Source organism: Diceros bicornis, chromosome 12 (assembly GCF_020826845.1).
Source record: "Diceros bicornis minor isolate mBicDic1 chromosome 12, mDicBic1.mat.cur, whole genome shotgun sequence".
Taxonomy (NCBI): domain Eukaryota; kingdom Metazoa; phylum Chordata; class Mammalia; order Perissodactyla; family Rhinocerotidae; genus Diceros; species Diceros bicornis.
The window spans coordinates 4,112,476-4,140,136 of record NC_080751.1 but is presented as its reverse complement, the minus strand read 5'-3'; the positions used below and the strand labels follow the sequence as shown (position 1 = coordinate 4,140,136).

General features: G+C 44.1%; 1 protein-coding gene across 2 annotated transcripts in view; it reads right to left on the bottom strand.

Annotated features, from left to right (window-relative positions):
- The window catches only part of ST3GAL5 (ST3 beta-galactoside alpha-2,3-sialyltransferase 5), a 57,139-nt gene that overhangs the window by 26,031 nt on the left and 3,447 nt on the right, over window positions 1–27,661 (bottom strand). For both annotated transcript variants that reach the window (XM_058550775.1, XM_058550776.1), the window contains exons 2-3: window positions 7,242–7,365; window positions 4,237–4,348 (exon numbers count right to left, since the gene is read on the bottom strand). In XM_058550775.1, coding sequence (XP_058406758.1) covers window positions 4,237–4,348; window positions 7,242–7,365 — 236 coding nt within the window. The remainder of the gene's footprint in view (window positions 1–4,236; window positions 4,349–7,241; window positions 7,366–27,661) is intronic.

Below are 27,661 nucleotides of genomic sequence, written 5' to 3'. Positions count from 1 at the left end.
ATATATAAAGGACTCTTACAACTCAATAATAAAAAGACAAATAACCCAATCAAAAAATGGGCAAAGAATTTGAATAGATATTTCTCCTTAGAAGATATACAAATGGCCAAAGAGCACATGAAAAGATGTACAACATCATTAGTTATCAGGGAAATTCAAATCAAAACCATAATGAGATACCAATTCACACCTACTAGGAGTGCTACAATAAAAAAGACAGAAAATAACAAGTGTTGGCAAGGATGTAGAGAAATTGAATGTTCATACTCTACTCATGGAAATGTAAAATAATGCAACCATTTTGGAAAATAGTTTGGCAGTTCCTCAAAAAGTTAAACAGAGAGTTAACTTATGACCCAGCAATTACACTCCTAGGTAGATATCTAAAAGAACCAGAAAGAGGTACTCAAACAAATACCTATATGCGTGTTCACAGAAACAGTATTCATAATAGCCAAAAAGTGGAAACAACCCAAATGTCCAACAACTGATGGATGGATAAACAAAATGTGGTATATCCACACAATGAAATTATTTGACAATAAAAAGGAATGAAGTACTGATACATACTACAACATGGATAAACCTTGAAAAGATGCTAAGTGAAAGAAGCCAGTCATAAAAGACCACATAATATATGACTCCATTTATATGAAATGTTCAGAATAGGCAGATCCATAGAGACATAAAGTAGGTTAGTGGTTGCCTAGGACTTTTGGAGAGGGGGGAATGGAGTGACTGCTAATGGGCATAGAGTTTTTGGGGGAAGGTGATGAAAATGTCCTAAAAGATTATGGTGATGATTGCAGAAGTCTGTAAATATACTAAAATCATTGCAGTGTATGATGGGTGGATTTTATGGTGTGTGAATTTTACCTCAATAAAGATGTGAAAGAAAGAAAGAGGGAAAGAGAGAGGAAGGCGGGGGGAGGAAAGGAGGGAGGGAGGGAGGAAGGAACTAACTTAACCAAGGACCTGTGAGGGGGCTTAGTGTGCTGATATAGGCAGTGCTGGGATGATAGGGGTGGCAAAGGAGGCTGAAGAGATTGGAAGGAACCAAGTCATGAAGAGCCCTACAGGCCAGACTAAGGAGTCTGGATATTCTCCTAAAGGTAATGGAGAGAAATCAGAGTTTGAAGCGGGGAAGCAACATATCAGAATCAATTTTTAGAGATCCTACCACAGCCACAGTGGTGTGTACCTGGATGCAGGAAGGCGGATAGAGACATGAAACTGGGGTAATGGGTGAGAGCAGAGGATTCCAAAGCGCAGCGTTGGATCATTTTCGTTTTCCTGGAATCCCAGAAACTATATAAATTTTTATAAACACAGTCCCTGCTCTCAAATACCTTACTTAGATGCTTACATAAATGATTATAATACCAGAAGGAATCTGGTAAGTTTCAGAGGAGCTCCTCAGTACTGTGTGGGTTCAGCTTGAAAGTCACTGAGTTGGGGACTACTGGTGCCCACGTGTCAGGACAGGGAAAGCTTCAGGTTACGAAACCAGCCTACACTGTCCAGCCAGGTACTGGCAAATTGCAAAGAATCTCAGGACTAGAAGGGATGTGAAAGGCCCTTGAGCTACTCACTGTCTGATGCCTGAATTCTACCTACAAGACCCCCAAAATAATTATTCTATTTTTGCTTAAAGACCTCCAGAGACTTGCCACCAAGGTGGCCCATTTAGTCCATCTTTGGATGCCTTGGACCATCAAACCCTTCCCCTTTCATCTTGGCTGCCATCTCCTGATACACATCTCTGCCACTAAGGCCACCCAGGCAGGGCCGACCCCTCCACGGGCCAGGCCTCTGGCTTGCTGACAGTAGCTGCCATGTGCCCTGTACTAGGTCTTCTCTCCTCTGGGCTACACAAATGTTCCCATCCTTTCAAAGGTTCCTCAAGGACACAGTCTTGAGTCTCTTCTCTGGTCATTCTCATAAGTCACCAGGATTCCTTGGGGGGACCTTAAAAAGTAACAGCCATAGGGGGCTGGCCCCGTGGCATAGCGGTTAAGTATGCGCACTCTGCTGCTGGCGGCCCGGGTTCGGATCCCGGGCGCGCACCGACGCACCGCTTGTCAGGCCGTGCTGTGGTGGCGTCCCATATAAAGTGGAGGAAGATGGGCACAGATGTTAGCCCAGGCGCAATCTTCCTCAGCAAAAAGAGGAGGATTGGCATGGATGTTAGCTCAGGGCTGATCTTCCTCACAAAAAAAAGAAAAAAAAAAAGTAACAGCTATAATGATCAGAGCACTTGTGTGAACACTGCAGGGACAAGCAGACCATCCCTGGTCTATTAACGTAGCTTAAGGAAAATGGTGTAGGCAGCCATGGCACATGTTGACACAGATGGCACAGGCTAGGAACTAAAACTGTTAAGTTGGCTTCACCCAAGGTGTTACCAACTGCATCTTCTCCATCTTGTACTTGTGAAACGGTGTGTTCAACCCTTGTAAAAGACAACTCACACTTCTCCTCAATTAACCCAGACTCGAGAGCAACTATTGTTGCTGTCGGTCAGATGGTCAATGGTGTGATTAATTAAATGGACAGGAGAAAGAGGATGCATCGAGAATGTGGAGAAGTGCAGCAAAGAAACAAAGGGAAGAGTTCACAGATACCAGTAAGTCATATCAAGTGTCATCACTTCAGGCCTTTCCCAAGAGACAAAAACAGAGACAGATGTCTAAAAACTTTATCCAAGGGAGCTGCGAGGGGCCTTGGAATTGAAAGGGAGTTGGAAATGTCCACGAGGCCAGCCAGGTAGGGAGAAGGAAAGCCCGAGCAGAGGCTACTGGACACGTCCTGCTCCACGCAAGCAGACGTGCTAATGCTGATGAAACGAAGCGAGTCAGCGAACATCTGAGGAGACAAAGCAAGAAATGAAGGCTCTGTGATCAGCAAGACCCTGAGAGACAACAGTTCTGCAGAGGCCAAGCTGTGCATTTATTAACTATGCTCTTTTCATTTATTTGTTTACACCTGTCTGTACCACAAAAAATGTGAGGCACTTTGAAGGATATATAAAGTAGAAACATGAATAAAAATCAGGGCTAGAAAAGGAGCTTTGTATATACTATCTTATTCAACTTGGATGACAATCTTCACACACAGATGCTGTCATCTACACTTTACAGCTGAGAAGACTGGGACTCCAAACAATTAAGCAACTTGCCCAAGGTCTCACTGTTACTAACTGGCATCTAGATTTGAATCTAGATCAAAAATTTAAGCTCTCCTCTGCATCATGCTGCCTATAACTTCTGGCTTCTTCTCTGTGGTCACTCCCTACTCAGGCAGAGAGAAGAGTCATCAGGAGCTTGGACTCTGAAACCACACTGCTGGGTCCAAGCCCTGACTCTACCACTTACCAGCTAAGGTAACCTTGGACAGGTCACTTCATCTTCCTGCCCCTGCGTTTCCTCAGCTGTGAGATGGGGATGATAATAGTACCTACAAGCCCAAGACTGTTATGAGGGTTTAATGAGCTTATACTGCTAAAGCACTTTTATAATAGTTACACATTACACACCAGATTAACTAAACCAGTAAACTCAACTAGATGTGAACTAGGGCAAGCAGCTTCACCTCTCAGGCCATCATCTCTAAGATGGAGAGAATCCTGCGCTATCCCTGAGTCGTGATGATAATTAAATGAGATAATCTACGTAAAGCACTTACACATGCTGGTTATCATTATAACCACACACCTCACTTAAAATCATCTCTTCTTTCACCCAGGGCTGAACATTATTGGATAATTTAACCAGTAAAATAATCAGTGAAATGAGCATTTAATATATCAATTGATTTAGAAAAATAAATATAAACTGAAGGAAAAATCTTGAAATACAATGTGAAATCATTAAAACGAAAAATAAAACATAGGAATGACAGGCAATACTAAAAGAATTTCTTCCTGTTCTAAGAACACATACACTGGCAGCATCATAGCATATTAACTCCAGAACAGGTACCCTAGACTGTGTCCAATGGAACTCACCTCACCCACGACTTCAGCAAATGGAGGAAGAATACTGTGGGTCAGGTGGGTGGGTTGATTGTTTTGGTAGGGGAGTTGTCTCTGATTTGGGTTTTGGAGTGCTAAGATTGTTTTCCCATCTGTTTATAACTTTCATGAACTTTTACTTATAACACTTTAGAAATAATAATACTATTTAAGTGTATGCTTAGAAATGTTTTAATTTAAACCACACCCATGGAATATCTAACCTTTACGCGGTCAGGGTCCACATAATGCATTTTTTTCATGTCACATTCTTCAGTAGTATAATTTAACTTGAGGATATAAAGGATCCACACTCCAAACACAAGCAATGTACACCTGGGAAAAAAAAAAATCAGTTAGGTATAATGATGCAGTCATGTGATAATCAAGAGAGATCATGTGGAATAAGTAAAAACCTAACCCAAACTGAGTTTGCCTGCCATGCAGCATAAAAGTATAGTCTTTAAAGTTGACCTTAGTCAATGGTCAATTTAAGGCACCATTTCTTATTTTCCCAGCAAGATAAATTAGTCACTTATGACTGTCTTTGTTATAAGCGAATACAGAAAAAACTTTTTTCCGCAAAGTCATCATAATAAAATCTGAATCACAATGCAGATTACTGGACTTAAAAAAAACCAAATAATAGATTTTGAACTACAGAATCTCAGCTTCAATTTTTTGCCACTTTAAAATACTGTCAGGGGGCCAGCCCAGTGGCGCAAGCGGTTAAGTGCTCGCACTCCGCTGCGGCGGCCCGGGGTTCACCGGTTCGGATCCCGGGCGTGCACCAACACACTGCTTGGCAAGCCATGCTGTGCTGGTGTCCCATATAAAGTGGAGGAAGATGGGCACGGATGTTAGCCCAGGGCCAGTCTTCCTCAGCAAAAAAAGAGGAGGATTGGCAGATGTTAGCACAGGGCTGATCTCCTCACAAAACAAAATAAAATAAAATACTGTCAGTCCTGTATGATTCCACTTATATGAGACACATAGAGTAGTCAAAAATCAGAGACAGAAAGTAGAATGGGCCGGGGGAGGGCGAAGGGGGAATTTGTGTTTATAATGGGTACAGAGCATCAGTTTGATAAGATGAAAGAGTTCTGGAGATGGAGGGTGTGATGGCTGCACAACAGTGTGGATGTACTTAATATCACTGAACTGTATACTTAGAAATGGTTAAGATGGTAAATTCTGTTATGTATATATATATATATTTTTTAATAATTTTATTTATTTTTTTCCCCCAAAGCCCCAGTAGATAGTTGTATGTCATAGTTGCACATCCTTCTAGTTGCTGTATGTGGGATGCAGCCTCAGCATGGCCGGAGAAGCGGCGGGTCGGTGCACGCCCGGGATCCGAACCCAGGCGGCCAGCAGCAGAGCGTGCACACTTAACTGCTAAGCCACGGGGCCGGCCCTGTTATGTATATTTTACCACAATAAAAAAAATTGGGGGAAAAATACTGAGTCATAAAAACAAAATAAACAATCTACTCATTATTCCTCTAAAGAACTGTCCAGAAATGAGGCTGACTGAGGTGAGACAGTATCACCCATCACCCCTAAGTACAAAAACTGCTTTTAAAGATCTGATAAATTCACACTATTACACAGTTTAAAACACACACATACACACACAGGATTGGGGGAAAAGAATTGAGTCTACTCCTGGTTCTAGAAATCTCATTTTTAATAAGCTCCCGAAGTGATACTGACAAACTAAAAGTTAAAAAAAAAAAAAGTTTAAATCAAAGTTTAAGAACCATTGCTTTAAATAATTTGCAGTTATTGAAAAACAAAGTTAAGGAATAACCTTAAGGAGAAAATAAATCTATTTTCCAAAGAAAGGGGCAGTTAAAAAAAATATAGCGTCTAGCATAGCATACTGTAGACAACAGATGCTAAACAGTTCTTAATATTTGAGGATGATGATGTGAGAAAGTATTGCTAGGAAGTGTTTTCAAGACTTCTCGATTCTCATTTCAACAGGCTCCCCCATGAGAACCCGGGCAGGCATCTTCATTTCTCCCCGGGATCGCGTACAATGTTAAGTGAATAGGACGCTATCAATTGTGTGAGAAAGCAGGCGGGCGGGCAGGGTGGGAATATACGCACACCTGCACGCGCGCGCGCACGCGCGCACACACACACACACACACACACACACACACTATTTCTTAGATACACAAGACTGGTAATACTGATTTCCTTTAAGTGAGAGGGGAAATGTGGGGGGCAGGGATGAGGAGATGTTTTACTGAGTACCTTTGATATCTTTGGAATTTTGAATCTTCTGAATGTAGTATTACCCATTCCTCTCTCTAGCCCCCAGAAAAGGTATTACATTCAGTGCATGTAATGATTCCCTTATTTTGATTATTAAGAAAATAAAAAAAGGAAGGAGAAAAGAGTGTTACAAGCAGGCCCAGTATCTACAGCATTGATTGCGCTGTACTGTAATTCCCGGTGGCCAGTCTGTCTCGCCCACACTGTGAGCAGCACGGGGCCCAGGTCCATTTTGTTTGCTGCCATGTGGCTGGCACCCAACCCAGGGCCAGGCATGTGCAGACCTCAGTAAATACTGGTTGATGACAAAAGGAGATGGAAATGATATAAGTGTTCATTAATATACATTTCGTTTTCCCATTTTCCTCCTTCTACACCTCCTACATTAGTCAAGTGAAATGGAAGACTAGACTTCAGGGTTGGATTTCTAGCCATAGACATGAAAAAAGGGTAGTTTTCAACTTGGTTTGGCTGGTACCAAATAAAATTGACAAGTTCCCCCTTTAACAATTCTACCACTTATTAGGATATAAGGGTGACCTAGCTGAAACCAACCAGTCATCCTTTTTAGTGTTCAATAGTTAATGTTATTCAAATACCTGTAGGGGACCTTAATTAACCATAGTTTTAGATTAACTTAAAATAGTGAGGGGAAAAGCCCTCTTTTGTTTAATCATGGCAGGACGAGCTGCTCTCTCAGGCCTCGAAGCTCAGGTGCAGAGTCTGAGCGGCCCGCTGGCTCGGCACTGCACTATTACCAAGTACAGTGTGTGGCATGAACCCCTGGCACCTGTGCACCGGATCGTCACTCGGATGTGCCTTTAAATGATCCTACGACCAAGCATGAGAACCATCTTTAGGGCTCTCGTTGAATTTTTCTCCCAATTCTACACAGTTGACCCAAATCAGCGGGATCTTATGCCCAAGGGCTCATACTTACTTGAGGATGTCTTTTATTAATAAGTTGGGTCTTCTCATCTTGTTTTGAGCTCGGGTGTACCATTGCAGGGGGGGTCTCGAGCAATCACTTCTCAGTTTCACACAGTTATACTCACTTGGCATTGCTGTGAAGAGAGGAGAAGAGAGAGGAAGAGGAAAAAGAGGGAAGAGTTAGGCAGATTATGTTTTTAAAGAGTCTTTATGCGGTACCTCCATACTGTGGAATACTACTCAGCAACGAAAAAGAATGAACTATTGATACACACAACAATGTGAATGAATCTAAAGGAAATTAGGCTGAGCCAATACTGAAAGGTTACATATTGTATGATTCCATTTATATAACATTCTTGAAATGACAAATTTATAGAAATAGAAAACAGATTAGTAGTTGTCAGGAGTTACGGAGGGGATGGTGGGTGTGCCTATAGGAAGGGCAACATGAGGGGTCTTTGTGGCAATGGAAATATTCTGTATCTTGACTGTACCCATGTCAATATCCCAGCTGTGACATTGTACCATGGTTTTGCAAGGTGCCACCATTGGGGGTAACTGAGTAAAGGGCATGTTGGATCTCTCTGTATTATTTCTTACAACTGCATGTGAATCTACAATTATTCCAAAATAAAAAGTTGAATTTTTTTTTAAAGAGTCTTTATCTTTTAGAGATTCATAAGGAACTATTTATAGATGAAACAGCAGAAATGAGATCCACTTCAAAAAACATCAGGAAGGGGACAAGTGTGAGGGGGAACAGATGAGATAAGACAAGACTAGCTTTAAATTGATAACTGTCAAAGCTGGACAATGGGTACATGGGGCTCATTATACAAGTCTCAATACTGTCACACTTTTGTATATCTGAAGTTTTCTATAATAAAGTTTTTTTTAAAAAGTATTACATTCAAAACAGAAGTGTTACACTTAGAAAAAAAGAAAATATGGCTATTTTAAAAGAAATTTTTCTTTTAAAAAAATATGTGTTCTCAGGTATGCTTGCCTACTTATTCTTCTGAGTTAATTTTATTCTCATTCTCATATTATCAATTTCTAAACAATATTCCCAGGAGTATGGTAGCAGAGATAGATACGTCTCCCTCAGTATCAATTTCCCCCTTTCTCTCCACTTAATAGAACTCTGGGCTTTCAGCTGGGCACAACCACCTCCCAGAATAAAGACTACATTTCCCAGCCTCCCTTGGAGAGAGGTATGGCCTCGTGCCTAAGTTCTAGCCAATGGGGTGTGAGCAAAAGTGACTTGTACAACTTCCAGGGTGCATTCCTTGGCACACTCTCCTTTTCCTTTTCCCCCACTTCCTGCTGGCTGAGATAACGACACATGACGAGCCGCTTTGGCCCTCAGACAGAGGGCACGTCACAAGGGATGGTGGAGCAACAAGAGGGAAGGGGCCTGGGTCCCTGGACCACCCCAAGGACAGAGCTGCCATTCCACCCGGGGCTGCCTGCCTCTGGACTGTTACATGACAGAGAAACAAACTTCTGTCTTGTTTAAGCAACTGTTAACAAAAAGCAAAGTCATATCTCTACTAATATGGGCACCTATTGCTATGATGACAAATTTATACGTTAATTTGAGAAATAATGTCTATACTAAGCTTAGTCTTTCAGCTACAAGGAAGTTATCTCTCATTATTCACTTCATTTCCCCCATTAGGGTTGTGCCATTTTCTTTGAAAAAAATCCTTTATCAAACTGACATTCAAGTATTTACTTTTTTTGCTACTGTAAACAATCTCTCCCTCAACTCCAATTCTAAACGTGAAGCAATACAGTGCAAGAGTTTTCACAGATATGTATCATTCTATTTGAGCAATTTCAAAAAATAGTGCCAAGGACCTCACTAGTAAACCTTTGCTGAAGAATCTACTGAATTCTTAAAAGAGAAATTAGAACAACTGAGACTCCGGAACGTTTTCAAACACCACAACTTCGTGGTTACTTAAATGCATGGTCAGCGAAGTGGTGGGAACCAGCAGGCTACCTATAACCAGTACAAACATAAAATTAAAGTTTCTAAGATGTCTGTGTTTTTATGACCAGAATGACACTCAGGTCACAGCAAAGTAGACCTCCAGAGAACAAAGCTGACTGTGGCAACAGAAAGAACCTCTGCCTACTGCTGGTGTGCTGGACAGCACTGCTGGCTCTCAGCTCCACTCTGACCCTCTATTTCTCGTCTTCTCTGCCACTCCCGCTGTCAGCCTGTACACCATATTTCCCAGACTCTCTCTTGCCGGCTGGCTTCCTGTTGTCATTGTGGGATGTCCTGGTGGAAGGCTGGAGACAAGAGGAAAGGAGGAGCCTTTCCATTCCCCTGATTCAGTGGAGGTTCTGACAGGAGCAGACGACGGAGGGTGACTACATGTGACACCAGCAGCGGCAGTGGGCATCCAGCATCCTAGGTTTCTACTCGAGAGAAGTGATGGTACCTCCAGCAGCTTTGTGACAAGTACGAGTTTCAGCCCAGGGTGACAGCAGCCTCCTGATTTCTGGCTAACACTTCTCACGTTGGCCTGCCATCATCTTTGTAACCAACCCCTCGCATGAAAGCCCTCTCTGTCTGAAGTATCTACGTGGCTTCTGGTTTCCTGCTGGGCACTGACTGACATGTCAGATGATTCTCTTCTACCACTTTCAGGAAAGTGGCATCAAGCAAGGAAAGGAGGAGCTCTGAAGGTGACAGGAGGGGCTACAGTCCTGCCCTCCTTCCTCCTCTCACCATCACTGCCATCAAACATGCTCACACAATCCATCCAATTCCCACATAAAAGTTGTGTTTTTGTTTTCCTACTGGAGAGGATCTCAGGAGAGGTATAGTCATGCGTCACTTAATGACGGGGATACGTTCTGAGAAATGCATCATTTGGCGATTTTGTCACTGTGTGAACATCATAGAGCATACCTACACAAACCTAGATGGGATAGCCTACTCCACACCTAGGCTATATGGTACTGATCTCATGGGACCACTGTCGTACATGGTCCATCGCTGACTGAAACATCATTATGCGGGGCAGTATGTAGTATGAGAGCACAGCATCTATGACACCTGGCTCAGCCCCTCCACCTACCAGCTGTGAAGCTTTGGGCAAGTTCTGCAACTCTTGTAGCTCGGTGTCCTCATCTGTAAAATGGGGATAATAATATTACCTACCTCATAGGATTAATACAGGGCACAGTGGTTGCACAGAAGCACTCAAAAGTGCTGGTTGTCACTATTATTATTTCACAGAAAGGGAAGTTACAGGCTCCAAGTCTCATTTATATAACCCATTGGGCAGGGCTTTAAGGCACTTGCCATTCCCTGGTCACCCTCACTTCCAGCCACGGGCTTCGGCTCTAGCCCTGTCACAGAGTCCCTTCTTCAGTCCATTCTGTTTCCCTTCCTGGTGTCTCTGGAGAAGCAACATCCCCCCAAAGCCCCTCATGTGCTCACCCCAAGTCAGGTCTTGGAGTAACCTGTCTCTCTCTCCCAACTCCTTTCTAAACCTAGAGAACTTCTCAACGCCCACCTTCCTTCACCGCCTCTTCTCCCCACTGTCACTGCTCCCTGTGACGGCGGAGCCACTCCCAGCCTGGGTCTGTCTTCCTTCACTCGGTCTGCACACCATGCCCAGGATGCCTTGGAACCATACTTTCCTTACGACCTTTGCAACCTTAATCTCCCACATGCACATCTTATGACTCCAGGGTTCTGGTTTCCACCCTCAGCACAACTTTCTCCTTGCCCCCCACATATTCACTATAAGATTTCATCACTTGCCTGTTACTCACCTCCTCTGGGGAGCAGACCCCCAAATCCAGCTCTCTACGGAGACCTCTCAAACTCAGACCTGTATATCTAGCGACCTGCACGCTATCCTCACCTCAGACAACGTGACTAAGCAGAACCTGGCATTTTCCTCTATTCCTTGCATTATTTGAGTGGCAACATCCACTCAGCCATCCAAACCAAAAACCCGCAGGTCAGCCCCAGACCTCTCTTTCATCCCAGCCCCAATCAATCCCCTGGGCCTCTCCATCATACCTTCTTGAACCTCCCATGCCCAGTGACATTCCCTTAGTGGAGGTCACTTACCTGGACTCCCCTGTCTCAATTCTGTTCCCTTAAAGCCATCTTTTTAAAATATACATCTGCTTAATGGTTGCCAGCTCATCTCACGTTCTATGACTCCAGGTCACAAACTTCGTCTGTCACACTCTAGCCACAAAGAAGTACTGTCAGAAACCTGGATGTACCAGACTATTGCCTCAGTGCCTTTGCACATGATGCACCCTCAGTCTGGAATCCCAGTGGGAATCCCTCCCAACAATCAGTCTGGTGAACTACTTTTCATCCTTATACCCTTTCTCCTTCTCTATGAAGATGATTTTTCAACATCATAGCCATCCCTGGGCACTTCCCTATCTCTGTTTACCACAGTGAACCGAGATTTTCTGTGTATGTTTTAGGTCTCCTCTACCTTTTTGCAAGGTAGAGGACTGAGCTGCAGTCATCTGGACAGAACTTTGTTCATCTTTGTATCCCCAACACCTAGGACAGGGCTCAGCACATAGCAGGCCCTTAAGAAACATCTCACATTGAATGGACTGTGCATTACATGCCCATGGTCTGTCACCAAATAAGATAAACTTCCAAAAAAACCATGTATTTTTGCAATACTATTTAAGATTAAAACTGAAACTGAATGCTAACAGAAATCATAATTGCAAAGAATAATAAAGCATAAGCTCTACTGGAACATCTAAAATGTCCAAGAACAGGGAATTTCTTGGTAAATTATGGTGCAAACCACATGGAATACTCTGTAGTCCTTAAAGCCTTGCCATGTGAAGAGGAATCTGTGATCACAGCCTCAGCATCACCTGGTTAGAAATGCAGAGTCTCAGACCCCCCAGACCTGCTGAATCAGGGGATTCATACGAACATTAGTTTGAGAAGCTCCAGCTTCAAGTATTGAGGATACACATCTACCGACACAGAATGATACCGTAAGAAAAAAGCAGTCCTGTATGTAAAAATGCATGTATATATACATATAATCATGTTCTGGGATGTATCCACTCAAGGTATGAGAATTTAACTTTCCATGGAGTTTCACTGAATCCTCCTACTTGGGCTTGGAAGGTATTCTTCCAACTTATAAGGGACCATTTGGATTCCATGCCTCTCAACACCACAAAAGGAGGGCCAACCTGGGTCATCTTCACTGACATACAGCTGACATATAGCTAGGTGGCCTTAGGATGCTCCCTTGGAGAACCTGCGGATCATCAGTCTACAGTGGCGCTCACCCCTGCACCCTCTGCACTGTTTCCATTCATTTCTCTTGCCTCTAGTGTTTTGTTTGGTGGAGGACAGGTTGCAACTAAAAGCTCAGTTACATAAACATTGAACCATGGGCATGTTAACTACTGAATAACTGTACACCATTAACTTCAAAGGTAATGATACTTTTAACTAACAAAAATTATCAGAATGCAGAAGACGGTTGACATATCCATAGGCGTATACAGGTATAAAGATATCTGAAAGAAGGTACACATGTGGTATGAACAGGGGCTGCAATTGTGGGTAAGTTAATTTCTCATTTTGCATTCCTTTTTATACTACTTGAATTCTGTACATTATTACTTTTATTTCCAAAAAATTAAAGATGTTTTCATTTTGCGGGGAAAAAGTCTTTACGCTACGATGAAAAGCTATTTGAAAACCACTCAAACAAAAAATATTTCTAGGAACCCTGAATCATCTCTTTAGTGTACTAGGACAGTATTTCATAAATCAAGCATTTAAGGGTGAAAAAGTAGAAACTAAGTTACTATATTTTGGGGAGATCTGCTGATCTGGAAAAAATACTTACGGAGAAGCAAAATAAAGAACGTTGACATTCAGCAAGTCCAGTTTGCCTCAGGAGGGGCGACTGAGGCCCCTCCTTTTGTGGAAGCCTCATGTCCAGTGTTACTTAAGCATCAGGGAGCTTCCAAAACGCTGGTGAGTGAAGCAATGGACAAATGAAGGATGACAGAGGCCCTCTCGCTTCGGAAGGCTCGCACTCACCTGATCTGGGCTGGCGCTGCAGCAGGAACTGGAGAAGCAGGACGTCACAAACCTCTCCCCACACTAGAGCCACCCCCAGCCAACGTTGCGCACGCACACACACAGACGGCATCCAATTTAGTGATCTGGACCCTCCACTCAATTCAATGAATTCACATAATGTGAAGACTGCTTAAGTCAGAATAATAAAACTACTACAGATATGCCCCACTTACCAAAACTGCTTATATGCATATTCCTATATGCATGCTTTATTTTGTCTTTATAACACTTATCATCAGGACATGTTAGTCATAATTTTTTTCTTTTTAATATACATTTATCTCATCTCCCCCACTAGACTGTAGATCCCATGGAAGCGGGGGTCTTTGCTTTGCTCACCACTGAATCCACAGTGCCTAGGAGGGTAAGAGGCACATAATAGGCATCTAACACATATTTATTGACTAAATCCTCGTTTTCTTATGAGGGTTTCAGAGGTGATGGTGGTTTCAGGCATTCCTCCAAGGGCTTTGTTGGCAGGCCATCACTGAGGGCTTGCCTGTCTCCTGCCCTGTGGCACCCTCCTAGTTCTCCCTCCCCATCTCCTTCACGGGCAGCTCGTCCCCTAACACCTCCTCCTATGTGCGAGGGTCCCAGAGCTCATAAATCTGACCCTCTTCTCACTCAGACTGCCGGGGTAAGAGCCTCCATATCACGGCTTCACTAACCATCCTTATGCAGAAAAGGCCTGGCTTTCAAAATTGTGTATTTCTACTCACATATAAAAATGTAACAGATTTTTCTTAAATGCTTGTATGCCTGATGATGAAATAATTCTTATTAAGGCCCTGATGAAGAAATATAAGGGCAAGGCCCGGGCTTTCAGCCCATTGAACTGGCACTAACATTTTCAAAATTAAGAATTAACCATTCAAGACAAGGGCAGAATAGATGCCACAAAGCAGCACACGATGAATTGTCAAATTAACTGCATAGACAATTACTGGTGCGAGAGTGGGAGGGCATTAATACTCATTGGGAGGAATAAGCCTACACACGATATCACTAAATCCTAAAACGTCTACTTCAATGGATTGCTATCTAGATTTCACCTGCCAAAGGTCACACACGGATAAGTAATGAGCTGAGAACTCCAACCCACATCTACCCACCTCCACGTCCATGCCCTTTACCGGGGGGGGGGGGGGGGGGGGGGCTGAGGAAGGGTGGGTCTTGGAACAACAGGTGGCTATGCATATATGTGAAGGGATTTTTGTTTTTGTTTTAATAATGAAGGCATGCCAAGGGACAGTTTATTATAAACAAACATCTGAGGTTGAGAAAGCAGTGAATAAACCCACATGGCTGGAATGGACTGTCTGGGAAGGTGAAGAAGCACAGCTGAGATGTTAATATGGAGCCAAAAGAGCATGCCTTTTAAGGCGGGAGGCTTCTGAGAGCAGCACTTCAAAGCAGGAGAGAAGGACGACTGGTCTGCTGCACGCTGGGCTCCCCGGGGACAGCGAGGCAGGAGACACGACAGTGAGGAAGGACACTGGGCGCTCGCTCCTGCCCAGGAGGAAGGGGAGCCTGAGGCCATCCCTAGTGAGGAGGAAGAGGAATGGACGAGGACAGAGATCTATTGAAAAATGACAAAAAGGAAGACTAGTGATGACAAGAAGCATGCAAAGATAAACCTGGGTCCCAGTTATGGAAAGAAATAGGGATGGAAGTCAATTTTTGTAGTTTAGTGATGAGGATGTCATGAAATTTGAGAAAGATGCGCAGGAGGCAGTTGGAAATGTGGCCTGGGGCTCAACACAACATCCATCCCACCTGTCCGCCTTTCTCAGCAGGTGAGAGAGGTAAGCCCTCAGGCATCCTCAGTATGGAACCAATCAACTTCTCTCCTAGACTGGTATACATGGGTACCAGCCATAGGAAAGTTGAGAAAACAGTCACTCAAATCATGTCTCGGGTTTTGTGTTTTAGACGAAGAATTCTACTTGATAAAGGAGAACAGAAGGCAGAAAGCCTGCCCTCAGGGAGAAGACAGCCTTGGGGTTCACAGAGATTAAGCATGTGGTAGCGCGAGGAGAATGCACAACAGCTCCAGCACTAGCAGAGGGGCGACAAAGGAGCTGAGCGAGGAAGGCAGACACACACTGTGGGCAGAAGGAACGGAATTAGCAAAGCACAGAGGCCTGGTTAGTTTGGGGAACAGCAAATGACTGGGTATAGCTGAGAAAGTACAGCATGGGGTGGGGGTGGAGGCAGGAGTTAAGGGTAATACTGTGGTCCTATTGGACGCCCAGGTTGTGAGTGCTGACTGCTAACAGCACACAGCTGCTCCCTTCTCTGTAGATTTGCCTTCTGTCCGCAGCCAACGACTGACTGACTGACTGACAGGGCAATGACTTGCCTCCAGGTAAGATGACCCTGGGAGAGTAATTCAAGCTCCAGAGCTCCCTGAGGGATCTGAGCCCACGGCTTTACTTGGCTGCTTCCCCTGTCTCTCTCCTCCCTCACTCCCTTTCTCCTGGCAGCTCTCTCAATAAACCAAGAGCCCTCGAATTCCTGTTTCAGGCTCTGCTTCTAAGGAACCTGACCTAAGACAGGCCATTAGGTCAGCAGGGTCAACATATGGAAGATCGCAGAGGGTCACGGATGGTCAGGAGAAGCCCTTGAGGATTTTACTCAGGAGGGGTCATGAAACATGTGGAGGAAAATCACTGGGGGAGCAGTAGGGATGGCAGAGGAGGGGGGTGGTGAGCCTGAGGCCCTCAACAGCAGATCCTGCGGGCCTCAGCTAAGATGGCGGTAGCCAAGGGGAGAGGAAGACAACTAAAGTGACAGGGAGGACGGTTGGAGCCCTTTGTAGAGAGCCGTCACAGGAGGAGGGAAAGCTGTGGAGATGTAAGGTCAGTTTGGCCTTCCTGAGTCTCAAACGCCTGTGGGCCATCAGGTTGGTAAATCCCATGTACAGCTGAAGACCCAGGCTTGGAGCCCTCAGGAGGAATCTGAGCTGCAGGATCAGGCAGGGGGTGCACCTGGCTGCATGACGGAATCCTGGGTATCACGGCTTTTAGCCAAGCGGGGTTTCTTTTTCTCACAGAACAGGGCTGGCGCAGTAGCTCTGCAATGTCATCAATGTCCCCAGCTCCTACCAGCTTCTGTTCCTCTGGCATTGGCACGTGGCCAACCTCTGCCCCACATTCCAGGCAGGAAGGAGAAGAGGGATGAGACAGAAAGGAGGGGGAGGCACCTGTATCAGGAGAGGGAAAACTTTCCTGGAAATCCCTGACAGGCTTCCATTTATATCTCTTTGGTCAGAACCAACCACATGCCACACCAGCGGCAAAGTTAGCCAGGAACTTTTACAAGCTAGCCATACTGCTTCCCCAAACAAAATTAGGGTTCTGTCAGTAATGAAGAAGGAGAGAGGGAATCTTTAATAGTCAATAGTAGGGTCTGCCACAGCCAGGTAAGGGCCTGGGGCTATCTGGATAAAGGTGACAAGGTTGCTCTAAGAGATAAGATCCCCAAGGGAAAGAACAAGGAGCAGAGTCCTAATCTTGGGGATAGCAGCCTGCCTTCAAGGGGTTGGGGAGGAGAGGAAGAAGCACACAGAGTACTGCCGGAAATCATAAAAGGAAACATGAAGCAAAATCTGTAACTTTGATGTGACAATTCCAAGCCTGGGTTTCATAACACTCAAATTGCAGTTATTTCAGAATGCAACACAGTAGTTCCTAAACAAAATGCCTTTTAAAGTCCTTTAACCTAAAAAAGTAATATGGGTACCCCCACTGTACACACCAAAAAGGGTGATTTCTGGAAGTTAATTTCATTGATTCCTCCAACATGCTCGGTGAGAATGCAGAGATGAAATGATGGATTGAGTGCCCGCTTTCTAGAAACCCAAGGTCCAGGGAAGTGATAACAGGAATGTAACTACAAGAGTGTGGGGAGGGTATGCGGGAAAGGGGACTGTTGAGAAATGTGGTGTGGACACTGAGCACAGACACGGTGTGGTCAGAGAGCCGACCCCCTAGGCCGTCTGGCCAGAGCCCATACACGGGCACTACAACAAAGTGGCAGGGTGGGGGCCCAGAAGGTGGGAAGCAGCAGGTGCCAGTGAAATTCTAAACTAAACTTTCTTCTACCCTCACCCAACAGGGAAGGGAAGCTGGAGGTGGGGGAACAATGGTTTAGTTAGCAATGCTCAAGAATACACCAGTCCAGGGCCTTACCTGTGGCTTACAGGGCTCTTGGGGACATGTTATTTCTCTCTTATTGATTCCAGAAGTCGATCTGTCCTCCCTTGTCCACCCAAGCTGACTGCCATCCTCATATAATCTAGGTAGTTAATTTCAAACTAGTTTTAGCCATGGAACTCTTTTTACATGAAAGCTTGCTCTGAATCCTAACATAAAACACAGATAAGAGGCATTAATTGACCTTTCGCAGGGTTTCTCTACCATGGCACCACTGACATTGGGCCAGGTAATTCTTTGTTGTAGGAGGCGGTACTGCGCATTGTAGGATGTTTCATAGCATCCCTGGCCTCTACCCACTAGATGCCGCTGGCATCTCTGGTCCTCCTCCCCTCTCCCAGTTGCGACAACAAAAATGCCTCAGACATTGCCAAATGTCCCCTGGGGGGCAAAATCACTCCCAACTTTACCCATTGGGATAAAGTCATTGTATATATTAAAATTCCAACATTGCCATATTTTTAAAGTATTGAGGGCAATGAAACATTATAAAAACTGAAAATCAAATACTGTGGGCTAAAAATTGATGATGCTTGGGCTTCGGTATCTAATCTTTTTCTGTGTTTGCTCTGGATTGCATAATCTCAAAACATCTTGGTTCATCAAGATATGTGGTCGTGTTCTCACCTGTACAGGGTACAGGAACCAACAGACAGGCACAGGCCTGCATTCACACACCAGCCCGGGCAGAGCACCAGACCTGCAGAGGTGAAGTTCACAGGTTTGCGTTGGGGCGGGGAGGACAACACTCATTCCTGGATCCATACAACTCGAGCAGAGCACCTTAACCATCCCATTCCACTCCCACCACTAAAGGGGGAAAACCCCCACTATATGGTACTTTCCTACTTCCACTGGGTAGGCAGTGTCTCATTTGTCTGTTAGGAATGTGAAATTTCACCCATAATATCAAAACCACAAAGAAAGTGCTGGTGAGAGCACTGGTGTTGAAACCAGACCCAATCATTTCTGGATGTCTTTTACTATTTGTTCAATTTAAATTATCAACGTCTCCACCAATGTCTGGGCCAGTGATTCTCCAACCTGACCACGCACAAGAACCATCAAAGGAGGCTGAAAAGTATGCAGACTCCTGGACCTCATCCCCAGAATTTCCCACCTGGTAGGACCAGGTGAGGACACCAAATGTGCATTTTAAGTAAGTTCCCCTGAGTTCTGTGGGTGTGCACTAGGAGAAACCCTGCTCTCCAGCAAGCTTCTCACAGCTGTAATTAACAACAGATTTTAGCCTAAAGATTTTCAGATCTTTCTACAAACTGTGCAAAGTTATGAGGACCCATCTTCTGCAATGAAAAATTAAAGTGCTGCTCTGAATGCACAGTCTACACTCTACTAATTTTGACCACGAACCAAGATGCAAGCACTTCAATGATTCAAAGGAATGCTTTTTAATCCACTTCTAACCAACCAGTATTCCTCTAGTGTTGAGAATACATCATTACTATCATTCAGTTGCCTGCTTTTTACATGTTTAAAAGCGTTAAGGCAATTAATTCTGAGCCCTCAGAATACATAAACATTCTTCAAAACTAGAACATGCCTGGCAACTACAGATGGCATTTCTCCAAGATTTTACTGAAGCAACAAAGATGTTAGGAGGGCAGCGACTCTTGCAGGGTCAATCCAGAGCCCTCTCCTCCTCTCTCTCCTGCGCTCTCCTCCTCCTCACTCGCCTTCAGCCCAGCAGGCATCCCGCTGTTCCCCACACCCCCTCCCCACCTCAGGCTCTCCACTTGCCGCTCCCTCCGCCCATCCTCCAGATGGCTCTCTCCCTCATCATCTTTATTCTGGTCTTTGTTCAAAAGCCGCCTTCCTTGACCACCCCCTGTAAAACAGCATCCCACCCCTCAGCCCTGTTATTCACTTTCCTGCTTTACTTCATAGCACTCATTACCGCTCATACATATTTGCCACTTGTCTGCTCTCCCCACTAAAATATAAGATGTCTAGAGAAGGGACTCTGTCAATTTTGTTCACTGCTAAAACAGTGCCTAGCACGTCAAAGGCCCTTACCAAATACTTGTTGAACAGATGAACCCACGAATACAAGAATGCACTGATCAGGGGCCTGCACCCAGATCCCCACAGAAAGGCTGACCCAAATTCTGCCTGGTCCTAACAAGAGGCAAATGTGAAGACTAGATCCTTCCATGTGTCCAGATATCACAATCATTGGGCACTTCTGAAGCGTCCAGAGCATACCTGGAGCATGGAGAACAGGGATGGGAATCCTTTCTCAAACAAGAATCACTATGTGCGTGTGTGGAGGAAGAGAGAGAAACAAAATCAAATGATTGTCCCACCGACAACCATGGGAAAAAAAAGTGCAATTGATCAGTTCTGTTTTGTTTTTTAAGAGAAGAGGAAAGAGATAAAATATGCAACTGTTTGGCTGTTGGCTGTTTGATCATGGCCAAATCACCTCTTTGAGGATGTTTGAAAATACGTAAAAAGCAGGGTTGGGCGAGAAGTTTCTATTGCCCCTTTCTCCACTAAAATTTTATGAGTCTCACTTATCTACTTTTCAAAGTAAGAACAGGAAACATAAAACTCAGCTCATTCGACGGACAATAATATGTTATGGCCATTTAGGAGAAAGAGACAGCAGCTGGAATAAGCGGAGGGAGAGGATTTAACAAGATAAAAGGGGAAAGAGAGTGACAGGAGGGACAAAAAAGTGGAGAAAACGGAGTGGGGCTTGGGGGACAGGAAATTCTGGGAAAGAGGAGCTGGAAGGGAAAGACAGGAAGGAGGAACAGAAGCTTCCTCACTGTTCTTACCACGCTCTGCTCCCTGGGGCTGGGAAGTTTCCTGGGAACTCCTCTCTGCACATTCTGATAAGCAGATCCACCCACAAACTGACCTCAGGCCCCAGCTTATAGCTTCCCTTCGGAATCCAAGAACTGACACCCCCACCCCACAGGAGAGACTCCAGCCAGAGCACAGAAGGCTGTCCTAAACTGGATAAAATGAAGTGGGGCCTGGAGAAGGACCCCCCTGCCTCATGCAGAACACGGCAAATGCAGGATTTCTGCCAAAACATACAGCCCGAGGTTCTGTCAAGGCAGGAGAGAGGACCATCTTTAACTGGCTAAGGCCGAGCTCTGGGTAAAATGCACCCTCTGAGGCCCTTGTGCCTGATTTGCTGGTGAAGTGCACTGATCTGATGCATAAACACTCTCAACTGCATTTCAACATATTTTCAAAGTTACCCTCTGCCTGGGAAGCCTCTTTCACAGGACAGTCTAAACCAGGTAAAGGTGTGCATGAGAGGGGGCTGGCCAGACACCTGAGGACAAGCAGCAGGAGTGAAGTGTCCTGGAACAGCGGCAGCAGCAACAGGCAGTTGAAGAACCTCCCTGCCAGGTGAAGCCTCACTATCAGTGGTCTTCCACCTGTTTTCCACCGATGCCAGCGGAAGCAAAACCAATTCTGAAGCGCTCAGTGTTGTGGGAAATGACTTCAGCAACAACCGACCACAGGAAGGGCAGACACTGATGTACTGAGGCTTCCGATGCTGGACGGGCTGCAGCACCGTGACCCGCAGGCTTCTGAACTTTTCAACTTGATTTTCTTGATATAATCTCAAACTTAGAGAAAGACTGCAAGAACAGTACAAAGAATTCCCATACACCCTTCACCCAGACTCCCCAATTGTTAACATTCTGCCACATTTGCTCCGCCATTCTATTCTATAACATGCATATTACTTTTTTAACCGTTTGCAAGTAAGCTGAAGACATGATGACATTTACCCCTAAATATTTCAGCATTTCCTAAGAACAAGGACATCCTCTTACACAACCACAGTATAGTGATAAAAGTCAGGAAGGTACTGTTGCTTCAATACTATTATCTAATCTAAAGGCCATATACAAATTTCTCTACTAATCCCAATAACGGCCTTAGAGAAAAAACAGGACCACGTGTCCACAATCACATGTGGCATTCAGCTGTCACATCTTTTCAGGCTCCTTTAATCTGAAATAGTTCCTTTATCTTTCATGGCCTTGGCGTTTTTTGAAAAGTACTATTTTCAAATGTGATTTTGTAGCATTCTCTCAATTGAGGTTCGCCTGCTTCTTCATGATTAGATTCAAGTCACACATTTTTGGCAGGACTGCCGTGGAAGTGATGCCGTGCCTTCTCGATGCATTTCCTCAGCAGGTACATGATGCTGGTTTGTCCCAGCACTGGGTGATGTTAAATGTGATCGACTGGTTAAAGTGGTGTAAGGCAGGTTTCTCCACTGTCAAGTTACTATTTTCCCTTTGTAATTAATAAGTAACTCAATGGGAGAAACTTAGAGACTAAGTAAATATCCTGTTCCTCATCAAATCTACTTGTTTCAGCACCCACTGGTGGATTCTTGCTGGGATAAGGATAAAATTTTGTGCAACGTCAAACAAGGTCAAACTTCAGGAAAAAAACTACAGCCATGTGAAGCAGTTGCTGATGAGCAAGAATTAGCATGTGAGCCCCTCTATCAGACTTAATCCAAATAACCCAGGCTATGTTCACTTGTAGCTATTAAGAAAACAAAAACACAAACACCTTTAGAGTTGCTTTTGAGAGTATACATAAGGATCCATGATTATGCGAGCTTCTCTCATGGTGAGCCACACCTGCTGGACCCTCAGTTTTTCAATTCACAAGGTGTCCAGTGGCAGCAAAAAGAGACACCCAGGTTCAGAGAGCTGACAGATAGAGTCACCCTCCCACCGAGGACCAATTCTCCAGCGGCAACGCTGAGGGGCTCAGCTCGGTGGTTCCTGGTCCACTGTGGCATGGCGCAGTCAGCTATATTTAAGAACAAAAACTCCAACTCGCCACGGCCTTATACTGAGGCACAACCAGGTTTAGGAACTCCGATTTGGCTTATTCAAGAAACATTTTTTAAAACTCTGCTATCACAAAGTTAGAAACTTCAGAAAGTTTATAAAAGCAGAAAGAACACTTTGAAATCACATACGGTTGTTATACTAACAGTGATATCCACCGTTACCATTCTGGTCTATATTCTGTCAGTCTTTTCTCTTTGCATTTATATACTTTATCAGCATTGGGATCATACTGTCTATACCAGCCTTCTTCAAGCTGGGTTCTACTGGAGAATTAAGTCTTAAAGAAAAGGAGTTGAGTGTCTATTTTCTCAATTCTCCTGTGGATGGTCTGTACTAAAATCATTCCAGAAGCATAGGAGAGAAGTTAATTCATAACATACAACGGTTGCCTTAGAGTATTAGGGCTTAATTCTCTTACAGAGCTCCAGTTGAGGAGAGCTGGTCTGTATTGTTGTATAATTTGCTTTGTCCGCCTAATAATCCTTTAAATAAACATTTAATAAGCACCTTCCATACACCAGGCACTGGAAATATGAAGATAAATAAGACACAGCCCCTTTCCTCTTTAAATGAATAATCCAGCAGGGGAAAGTGAAAATATCTAAATACCGCAAATACCCAATAACGCTAGGATAGAATAACGCTATGATAGAGGAATGGCAGTCGCCTGGAGCATCCCAGGCAAGGAACCACTAGCTCCATCAAAGAAAAAGGAGGCTTCCCTGAGGAGATGATGTGTAAATGGGTCCTTAAAGGTTGGGCAAGACTTCAGAGACAGAAAGAAAAGAGGAGAAGGCATTCCAGATGGAAGGAAGAGCATGCCAAAACGCCCAGAAGGGTGTGCTCCGGCCGGTTCACGGAGGACCTGGGGGAGAGGGCAGAGGACACGGCTAAGAAGGAACCAGGCCCTCCAAACTGGCCCCAAAGGAGGAGTCAGGCAGCCCTAAGCAGTTCTTAAGCAGGGGGCTGGTGGGCTCACACTGGGCTGAAGGAGGCCAAGGGAGAGGGTGGTCGAGGGGCTGCTGAGATCACTGCAGCCAGGGGTGATGGGGGAGCTGAGCCTGAGCAGGGACGGTGAGAAGGGGGCCAACCAAGAGATGTGCAGGAAAAAGATGTCACAGAACGTGGTGACACAGCTGGCAGGGGCTGTTCTTACAGCACCCAGCTAGCTGAGATCCGGCCTGCATAACAAATTCAAGTCGCTAATGGAAAAAGAAAAAAAAAGAGCATGCAAGAAGGTTCCACACGCTGCCACCATTCCACCATTCTCTGAGGGGATTTAATGGTGAGGTGGGGGTACCCCTCAAAGAGCAGGAGGCCAGAGGGAACAAAACATGACACTGGGGTAAACTGAGAAAACTGCCCATAGAACTGCCCTTCCAAGCTCCAACAAAATACCTTACATAACAGCGCTCCGGTGGTAGGCCCCTGTGACAGCAAATGATACATGCAGAACATGCTACAGGAAAACAAGTCTTTGGCAGCCCATGAAGGCCACAAATAAAGCAGAATCTAGAAGCTACCTTTTGAATGGAAAATCTCCATCTTAATCTAAAGGAGATACAAGTAGTTGGGAAGAATTTAATACTTAATAGAGAAAGTGAAAGTCAGTAGAATTAGTTAACAAAAGCAACTCTGGGACCCAGCATAAACAGGCTCCAACATGGGGACCTTCCCCCAAACTTGAGTATAATGGGAAACACAGGATGAGATGATGGGAAAGTGTGCATGCAAATTCTAAAATAACCAAGATCCTGCCCCCAAAAAGAAAGGGTAAGGGTATGGGTTCATAAGGTTTGGGATTATGAAGTGACATCACCAAACGGGACCTCAGCAGTATCCCTCAGGGAGCAGCTGGCAGGGTGGATGGGGAAGGGAAGGTGGAGGATTCGCTAGGCAGTTTATGTGATAATCCAGGATTCAATAATCCTAGATGTGCTATAGGAACAAAAGAACCACACTATCACAGAAAACCCCAAATCAGAAAGTGGTCAAGATCCTCGAAGGAGAGACAGTCTGACTGGCCCTGGCAGTTCAGAGACTGAAGGAGAGGGAGCAAACATACAAGAGACAAAGGAAAGTTCTGTTTGGGCCACTTTAAGGTCAGAACAAGTTAAACATATTTGATTCCTAAAACCAATAACATGTATTAAGGTCCGTAACAGGGATGGCTAAAACATACAATTTCCTTTTACACCCCAGTCACATATCCCTTTTACTCTTTGCTCTAAAAATTTGGGAAACCAGAATTTGGGCAGGCTTCCAAACAGGCATCCCGCTGTTCATCTGACTGGTTTAATCAGGCATGGAGTATGCGCCTGGGGATATGGCAGTAAGCAACACGGACACGGTCTCTTCTTCAAAACCTCTCATACTCTCATTTTAAAAATCAGACAAGTAGTATCTATCACCAGTGTAATTACTTTCATAGTTTTTCTTTTTAACTTATTTTACATTGGACATGAGGGCAGTGTCACAAGACGTTTTAGATTTGGGGTGTGTGTGTATACGTGCGTGTCTGGGAGGGGGTTCCCCCAGGAAGGAATGAGAAAGACGTGGTAGGGGGTGGGGAGGCAGGAGCCGCCTGAGCAGCGACAGCAGGCACCATGGTGAAATCTCCGAGTGGAGGATCTGAAGGTCCAGCCTAGGAGGGAACAATGTACTGAGAGAGGCTGGAACAGAAAGCAGGCCATGCCTTGGTGGGTTGGAATTTTATCCTAAGATAAAAGGAGCAACTGAGGGGTTTAAACCGGAATTGGATTTTGGAGACACCTCTCTTTAGGCTGGACTGGAGACGGAGAAGTCCCCTTGTGAGGTGAGAGCAGTTAGGAGGCTGCTATGGAGACCCAGGGGAGTGAGGATGGTGTGTAGGAATGCAGGAACCTGGACCAGGGGACAGAGCCATCTCGGCCACCTCAGATAATCCTCTCAAGAATTTCTGAAGGGTGGGTGGGAATGCACCACATGCTGCAAAGGCAGGGATGCCATGTGCCTCATCGACCACCTCCAGGCCAGCCTGCCTAAGCCTGAATTCCACTCTGTCCCCTAGAGTTTCTTATCCTCTCTGAGCCTCAATATCCTTATTTGTAAAACGAGAATAATAATGGTACCAAACTCACACGGCTTTTGTGAAAATTAAATGAGCTGATATAGTCCACACATCTAGAACAGGTGAGGATGCAGTGAGTCAGTATAGCATTTATCTATTTTTCCGTCCCATCTATGGTTTGTAGCATGTGGGTCTGTTGGCAGGGGAGGGGGCAGTTAGTATCAAGATTTTCACAAAGAGCCCACTCTCTCTTTGCCAACCACAAAACACTGCTAGATTCCCAAGATCCCAGACTCGCCTGGCAGATAACTGAACTCCACCGTTGTTAGCTCTGTCTCCTTTATCAAGACAAAGTGCCTCAACATTTACAGACTAGGATCTACAGCTGTGCTGTCTAATACAGTTGCCACTAGCCACACGTGGCTGTTGAGCACTTCAAATGCGGCCAGACCAAAGTGAGACATGCTCTACTATGTAAGTGTAGGATACATACCAGGCTTTGAAGACTTCGTAGGAACAGAAGAAAGTAAAATAGCTCATTAACAATTTTTATAGTGATCTCATAATACAGTGGCCATATTGGATTAACTAAACTATACTGTTAAAATGAATTTCACCTGTTTTTTTAAATTTCCTTCTAATTCACTGAATCTATTTTAATTGCTATGTTCCTAACTTCACTTTAATTTAGCTGATGAGCTCATTAATGTTTGCCTTTTTTTCTTGCTAATACGAGCAATTAAGACCGCACATTTCCCTCTAAATACTAATTTAGTTGCATCCACAAGTTTTTTTAAGTATACAATTCATCCTACAAGTTTTGATATATATTTTCATTATTACTTCTTTATCTTTCAAATCTAAATATTTTAAAATTCAAAATTTCAGATCTGTTTTTTAAAATCTTTTAAAATTGATATGCAATTTAGTGGTATTGTGTGCAGAGAACTTGGTCTGTATGATACTGATTATTTTAAATATGTTAGGACTTATTTTACGACCTAGTACATACACAATTTTTGTAAAAATATAATCTTCATTTGCTGGAACTATGTTTTCTATATAATTAGTTTGATCAAGCTTATTAATTGTGTTGGTTGTCCGACTAATCCCTTATTGATTTTTAGTCAGCTTGTTCTATCAGTTATTGAAAGAGGTATGCTAAAATCTCTCACTATGATGGCAGATTTGTCAACTTTTTTTTGTCATTCTGTCACTTTCTACTTTATGTCGTTTGAAGCTGTGTTATTAGGTGCCTAAGAGTTTAGAAGTTTTTATCTTCCTGGGAAATTGAAACTTTGATCCACCTGATTCTATTTGATTTTTTAAATGTAGCTGCTAGAAAATTTTGAATTATATGTGTGGCTTGAGTTATATTTCCATTGGACAACACTGGTCTAGAGGAAGGAAAAGCAAGAAGCCTGCATCAGCCACTAAGTCCTGGATGACTAAGGACTTGACTGCAGAAAATGACAAGCAAAGAGAGGAGAGTATTGGCAGCCTTGTTAAAGTACCACACTCTGTCCACCTCTCTTCCTGCTGGAGTCTAGACAGGAACAAAGATGTGTGAATAGCAGAAAGGAGGTGAAGAATCAGACAGAAGAGGATGGAATACCAGACACTGAGGAGAGAGGAAGGCTGGGGAAGAACTAACTCTACACATGTAGTAGAAAAACTGCTCTAACTCAAGACATTTAAGCCTTTAATTATGAAAATGATACCTAATCTTAAAAACAGCCTTAACCTTCAAAAGACAGAACTATTATTCCATTAAAGTACACTATTTTTATTTGTTATTTTTATCAGTGTTTCCCTCTTTGAATTAATCAAATCATATTATATGATACTTTACTATGATTTCAGATATTAAAAACCTGGAGGGAAAAGAGGAAGAATTCATGGGTACAGGAATTGGTGAACCATCTAATAACTTAATCCTGGATATTTTTCCATGCCATCAGAGGAGAACAAAAATGTCTTGTATGGCCTCAAAAGACCAAACAAGAAATGGGCTTTTCCTGTAGGGCATGGGGCAATTCGTAAGTAGAAATCCAGAGGTGCAGGGAAGGCAGGTAAGAGAAGTAGAAGCAAAGTACAGAAAGTACAGTGTTACGAAAGCCAAGGGAGGAGAGGTTCCCAGGAATGTCTGCAGCAAGAGGGGTGGGA